General features: G+C 42.3%; 2 protein-coding genes across 3 annotated transcripts in view; one reads left to right on the forward strand and one right to left on the reverse strand.

The window, feature by feature from the left end:
- The window catches only part of LOC136834466 (carboxypeptidase B-like), a 126,081-nt gene extending 124,345 nt beyond the window's left edge, over positions 1 to 1,736 (reverse strand). The window contains exon 1 of one of the 2 annotated variants that reach the window (XM_067097071.1): positions 1,582 to 1,736. In XM_067097071.1, the coding sequence (XP_066953172.1) occupies positions 1,582 to 1,670 (89 nt within the window). In that variant the 5' untranslated portion in view covers positions 1,671 to 1,736. The remainder of the gene's footprint in view (positions 1 to 1,581) is intronic. The other variant, XM_067097070.1, reaches the window with a different exon arrangement.
- LOC136834158 (uncharacterized) overlaps positions 1 to 7,500 on the forward strand; it is a 224,857-nt gene that overhangs the window by 171,519 nt on the left and 45,838 nt on the right. The window lies entirely within an intron of this gene.

Below are 7,500 nucleotides of genomic sequence, written 5' to 3' on the forward strand. Positions count from 1 at the left end.
CCAGCAGCAATACATTTGGCCCCATAAACTCAAGTTCTATATACGATTTCCTTATGTGCATGACACCTCTTTCTCTTACCTCACTTAAGGAGAATTTTAATCAATTATTTTCCGGCTGTTGATGTCAAGTTTGTCGTATTGAACCCTAAGACTATTGGTAGTATGTTGCGTCATAAGGAGAGATTACCTCCCTCATTACATTCCAGCGTTGTCTATATTTATACTTGCTGCAGATGCAACAGGCAGACTTACGTTGGCAACACGTGCCGCCTGCTCAAGGTGAGATGTGATGCGCATATGGGCATTAGTTTCCTTACAGGGTGTAAACTGTCCAACCCAGAACTATCTAACATTAGGAATCGTGTGAAGTTTTACAAAAATAATATAAATTATAATGATTTCAAGATATTATTATCAAGTCCATATGAGCTCCACCTTCCAATATTAGAATCTCTAACTATAAAGAAACTAGTTCCCACTTTAAACAACCACTCTTCACCTGTTCCCTTGTACATAGCATTTTCCATACAGCAACTGAACTCCGTTGAGACAAGGCGTCTTTTTAACTACTATTAACTTTTGTGTGTTTTTTTTTAGTAGAATAATTTTTGTTTCAATGTTGTATCTTGCGTTGCTTTGCTTTATTCAATGTCTTTTGCCTGTCAACAAAAAATAATTTGTTATGCTGTGTTGATTACCAGCGTTTTATCTTTCATTTTAGCCTGGATGATGAGACATTGGTCTCGAAACGTCGCTGCAAGAATAAAGTGAATATGTTTTATGCTGTCGTCTTCTACGCCTTGTGATTATATATATATATATATATATATATATATATATATATATATATATATATATATATATATATATATATATATATATATATATATAAAACACTAGCGACAAAGCTGAATGTTTGGTACAGGAGGGTGGATTCGCCCCGGATAAACCTTCCCTCATTTGCAAGAGGTTGTTGATTCTGCTGCCAATTTTCATAAAGTTGTTCATCCCTTTTCCAGAAGTTAGAAGCTTTGTGTGGCTGTGACTGTCTTAGGCCTTTTTCTAAGCGCCCCCCCAACCCCAAAGAGATAGAGCTTATGGGCCATTTAGCGACATACTCTACAGCATTCATTCTGAAATACAAAGTTATATATGGATGGCTACTGGCTTTTATTGACCGATTCGCCCGGACTCCCCTTCAAAAAGTGACCATAAAGAACACTGTTCTTAAATTCCCTCTCCGTCGCCCTCCGAGACTGAAAACGCGGCGTCAATAGTAAGCATTGAGGCAAAGGGTCTCTCACGAAAGCGGCGCAGGCGAAATTACATTTCATAAGATGCGCGAAGCAGTGGGAGTTTCAGGAAGCAGCAAAGCTGAGATTTCAAAGAACCTGCATCAAAAGAAATGGACACACAAACTCTTCATATCTCCCTGACATCGTATCAGGATGAATAAACGGATTAAGATGTCCATAATTCGATCAATAAATCTCGCGAGAGAAATGTACTACTGGCAAGTGAACTGTCCGAAGAAAACTCGCTTAACCATCGGTGCTCGTCAGGCAGCGTCTTTTCACTTACTTGAGCAGCTGTGGCGGCAAAGTGCTTGAGGCAATGGACTGTTCAGTACCTCTCCACTCAGCTCTTGCAGGCTGACTGTCTCTCCCCATTCGCTGGGTTTATATTCACTGGAGGTTCTGAAGGCAGTGCAGGTGAGAAGAGCGTGACTCCGCCTGGTCCACTCCCACACGCCCAAAACGGACCAATTAAATTTGGAAATCTTTCAAGGGCAAAACATCGAGGTAATTGCCACACACTTAGTTCTGGTTTATTTCACATTATTCATATTCTCCGGTTGGCATAGCATTTAATTTTTGTGTGGAGCTTATTCAAAAGATTAATGGCGACTTAAATCCTCGATATTAATCAAATGTGTCTCATTTGTGAGTTTTGAAAGGGACTACGCAGAATCCTTACTTTGAAACTCCCACTGCTTCGTGCATCTTATGAAATGTAATTCCGCCTGCGCGGCTTTCATGAGCGAACAGGAAAACCTTAGGAAAGGCAAAAATGGAGATTCAGAAAATCAGCAATATATCAGTAAATTGAGAAGGGTAAACTTAGACCAAAAATAAAAGTAGTCTGTGTCCCGAAGGATGAAGATAACATTGTCGATAACGCTGCAAAGAAAAATCCATGGATAGGTAATCTCATTTCTGAAAATGACGACTTAACAATTGTAAAGGAAATGATAAAAAATATAAACGCACTATCATCAAATGCACACCACAAATACGAAAGGCTATCTATGATAGAGGTGACAAATTGTGTACACTGTATAGCCGTTGCAAAGTACACGTCTGTTACATGCCCTATCAATCAATGCTATAAATGTCAGGAATTTGGTCAAAGCGCAACAAATTGTAGAAATGACCAAGCTTGCCCTGTGTGTGGTGAAAATCACAAATCAAATGAATGTGCAGCAGCATCTTCAAGTGTAAAAATTGTTTAAAGAAAGGCCATAGGGATTTTAAACATAAAACATATGACGGCAATAAGTGCACAGTATCTAAAAAATATGTGTCAAAGGTGAAAAATATTACGGACCATGGCTTTGACTAATAATCTTCTATACAATTCAATAAACATACAGTCCGTAGGAAATAAAACTAACACTATTAGAAATCTTATGAATAATCACAATCTAGATATAAGCATGCTAACGGAGACTTGGCTGAGCAATAATGTCAGTGATTATTCTAAAATAAACGAGATGACGCCAGGGTCGTACAACTATTACCATGTATTTAGAGAAAAACACGATGGTGGAGTGGGAATCTTTGTCAAAAAAAAGTGTACAAAGTATCTGTAATAAACGAAAATACTTTCAGTACATTTGAATACATCAACACCAAAATTACACACATAAACAAACACATACGAATCATAACAGTTTATGAACCACCCAGCACAGTAACAGTTTATGAACCACCCAGCACAAGTAAAAGATCATTCCTAGATGAATTCAGTGACTTCCTCGACTTGCTAGCTGATAACAAAAATACACTGATTTGTGGTGACTTCAACCTACATCTGGATGATAACGATGACAAATATGTCAAAGAATTTATAGAGTTACTTGAAAGCCACGACCTCGTAAGTGTTGCAAAAAAACCGACATCATTATTGAACATACCATTGACAAAGTTATACAAAACAAAAAACGAGATTGTGAGTGACGCAAGTTGAGCCTGAATGAGTGATATCTCCAATACATAAACTACTATGGATTTCAGGCAAAAAATAGTGTGTTTTTCTTTAATATCTCCCATACTAATTATTTGATCAGAATAATACTTTGACACAGCACTCTATAGACCTCCCCCTAATTTTTGATACTATAATGCATTTTCAAATCCCGTTAATTAAGGTGTTTACTCTTGTCCTAGTAAAGCCAAAGCCATATCTTTTTGGTAAGTTTGTCAAACAATCGAACGTATGCTGACCCTCCCTCACTTCGCTCTCCTCCCTCACTCCTCTCCCTCCCTCACTTCGCTCTCCATTCCTCACTTCGCTCTCCCTTCCTCACTTCGCTCTCCCTTCCTCACTTCGCTCTCCCTCCCTCACTTCGCTCTCCCTTCCTCACTTCGCTCTCCCTCCCTCACTTCGCTCTCCCTTCCTCACTTCGCTCTCCCTCCCCTCACTCCTCTCCCTTCCTCACTCCTCTCCCTCCCTCACTTCGCTCTCCCTCCCTCACTTCGCTCTCCCTCCCTCACTTCGCTCTCCCTTCCTCACTTCGCTCTCCCTCCCTCACTTCGCTCTCCCTCCCTCACTTCGCTCTCCCTCCCTCACTTCTCTCCCTCCCTCACTTCGCTCTCCCTCCCTCACTTCGCTCTCCCTCCCTCACTTCGCTCTCCCTTCCTCACTTGCCTCCCCCTCACTTCGCTCTCCCTCCCTCACTTCGCTCTCCCTCCCTCACTTCGCTCTCCCTTCCTCACTTCGCTCTCCCTCCCTCACTTCGCTCTCCCTCCTCACTCACTCTCCTTCCTCACTTCGCTCTCCCTCCCTCACTTCGCTCTCCTCCCTCACTTCGCTCTCCTTCCTCACTTCGCTCTCCCTCCCTCACTTCGCTCTCCTCCTCACTCGCTCTCCCTCCCTCACTTCGCTCTCCCTCCCTCACTTCGCTCTCCTCCCTCACTTCGCTCTCCTTCCTCACTTCGCTCTCCCTCCCTCACTTCGCTCTCCCTCCCTCACTTCGCTCTCCCTCCCTCACTTCGCTCTCCCTTCCTCACTTCGCTCTCCCTCCCTCACTTCGCTCTCCCTCCCTCACTTCGCTCTCCCTTCCTCACTTCGCTCTCCCTTCCTCACTTCGCTCTCCCTTCCTCACTTCGCTCTCCCTCCCTCACTTCGCTCTCCTCCTCACTCGCTCTCACTTCGCTCTCCCTTCCTCACTTCGCTCTCCCTTCCTCACTTCGCTCTCCCTTCCTCACTTCGCTCTCCCTCCCTCACTTCGCTCTCCCTTCCTCACTTCGCTCTCCCTCCCTCACTTCGCTCTCCCCCTCACTTTGCTCTCCTCCCTCACTTAGCTCTCCCTCCCTCACTTCGCTCTCCTCCCTCACTTTGCTCTCCCTCCCTCACTTCGCTCTCCCTTCCTCACTTCGCTCTCCCTCCCTCACTTCGCTCTCCCTTCCTCACTTCGCTCTCCCTTCCTCACTTCGCTCTCCCTCCCTCACTTCGCTCTCCCTCCCTCACTTTGCTCACTTTGTGAATGTCTTTCTTATCTAATATTTTCCATAATATCCACCTTTAACACTGGTATTTTCCAATATATTTGCCATCACAAGGATATCATTCGAAAATCCATAACGATAAGATTGTAAAAAAAGTAACAGGGAAAATAAAGCATGGTTTTGGAAGCCAAGAAGGTCGAATTATGGTTTCGTTAAGGTTCTTTTAACTGTGGAAAAGTAATGAAACACACGTTTTCCAAAGGTAGGACTGATTGGCTTTACCTCCTTGAAAGGTGGAGTAAATGTAATCAAGTGTTATATAAGCTGACTGAAAATTTTACGGAGTATTGGCTCACTTGACCATTAACTATCGTAGTTTGGGTATCTGCTATGGTTTATGCATAAGCAGTTTGTTGTCTCAGTGTTTGCTTGACTGAGCGGTTTTCCCATCATATTCGTGACTGGCATGTTACTTTGCGCCCCCGTAAATGCAAAAATGCATTTGCATTACGTCTCCATTCCATATACAAAATAGAACAGACTAACAATACACTAAGGATTTGTCTTAACAGGGAAGAGAAGTTTCAGGTTTGTTGGACACACAATAACACAATGTGGCATAAGAAACACAAACATAAATTATTACTGAATGAGTAAATCTTAATATTTACCCTGTAATTCACTCCTTATGTATATATATATATATATATATATATATATATATATATATATATATATATATATATATATATATATATATATATATATATGTGTGTGTGTGTGTGTGTGTGTGTGTTAGTATGTGTGTGTGTGTGTGTGTGTAATTGTGCATATCAATCCAACAAATTGTGTAGTTCGCAGATTTTTTATCATGGTTTTAAATACTATATTTATTTGTGTCACAGTATAATTCTGTTTGCATCCTACAGCTATTGTGTTTTGCACTCAGGCCTCATGATCGTATTGCAGACGTCATGGGCATGGAGACGACGACAGTGCATTCACTTTTACAGAGAAGCATGGGAACAGCACCATCTGGAACAGACAATTAGCCGTCAACGACACATGGTACACCGACACCCACGCCAAGTGCCTTTGATAATTTTGCTATCGGTGTCATTCGCCGCTAGGTACATGGTGAATTCGCAAAGAAAAAGACATTCACCATTAAAAGTCTGACGCAGGGTTTACGTGAAAACGGCATCATCCCAGCTGGAACATCAGAATCATCAGTGTGGCGATTACTACATAACATGGGGTTCTGCCATAAGACCACACAACGGAAAATGTATGTCAAAAAGGAAACTCTTGATATCGTGTGCTGGCGCATTCGCACTTAATGAATATCGGAAGGAGGGGAGAAAGGTGGTATACATCGATGAAACATGGTTCACCACGAGAATGCATCCTAGCAGCGAGTAGGTTGATGCCACACAGTCCATGACAAGTGCCACCGACAGTCGGCAGGTCCCCCCTGAAGGGGAGTGTTTTGTGCTTGTTGCTGCAGGCACAGAAGATGGTTTCATTGAGGAATCATTCTTGTGTTTTCCAACCAAAAACAAAACTGGTGACTACCATGGCGAAATGAATGCCGACCTCTTCGTTCGTTGGCTCACGTCCCAACTTCTTCCATCATTGCCTGAGCCAGCAGCGCTTGTGCTTGATAATGCACCCTACCACAGCCAATTGAGCGAAGGTAATCGTTGCCTAAACTCCTCCACCATTAAAGCAGATATCATGAAATGGTTGACGTGCCGCCAGATACCATTCCCCCCAAACGCCCTGAACTGTTACAAATCTGCAAGCAAAATCGCCCACTACCTGTGTATAATATTGACATCATCCTCCGTTCATGGGGACATGAAGTCGTCCAACTACCACCTGCTCATCCTGAGTTCAATGCCATCGAGGAGGTCTGGGGCTTTATGAAAAAACGTGTGCGTTCCTCATTGCAGTAGCGATTCACTCGGGCAGATTTACAAGCCAGAATAGAGGAGGCGTAGGTTAGTGCAACAAGGGAAGTGTGGGACGGTGCAGTAAGACGGTCCAGAGCCTTCGAGGAAGCATAGCGGTCAAATGATAACATCCAAAGACCTGTAGATCCTATGGATATAATCATCACCATAAACAGTGATGATGAGAATGATCTGTTCCTTGACAGTGATGACGACTATGAATAAATTTTTTTGTGATTTTTGTTCAATTGTTTCTTTTACTTTCCAACTGGTGGTGATAATTATTTCACATCAGAGAGAGAGAGAGAGAGAGAGAGAGAGAGAGAGAGAGAGAGAGAGAGAGAGAGAAACTTTTATCATGCTTCTCTTATCACTAACATCTTTACCATGATTATCATTACAACTGTTATCATTATTACTAGTTTTGTCTTAATAGGTATAGATACCAGGGTCACCAGCAGATAAGGGAGCCCAGTTATGAAAAATGACAGCAAAACGAAAGGGAATGCAGATTGGAGATGCATTAGATAAAGATAACTTGTGCATGACTGTTCAGTGCAATTTATGCTGTCTGCACCTTAAAAAAGGAATTGAGCTTGGCTTTAGATATCTGAATCTCTTGTAATTGTATGATGGGTCTTAAGCTGCATTATGAGATTTAATTCTGGTTATCTTTCCAATTCGTAGCCGTATATCGCACGAAACTTTAAGGATTTAAGAAGCCCTCAGGGCAGGTTCATCAAGTTGGATAAATAGGCTAAAGGCTATAAACTCCTTATACACCCTGACGAAATACAACAATATCATGAAATGTT

The sequence above is a fragment of the Macrobrachium rosenbergii genome, chromosome 53, assembly GCF_040412425.1.
Source record: "Macrobrachium rosenbergii isolate ZJJX-2024 chromosome 53, ASM4041242v1, whole genome shotgun sequence".
NCBI lineage: Eukaryota > Metazoa > Arthropoda > Malacostraca > Decapoda > Palaemonidae > Macrobrachium > Macrobrachium rosenbergii.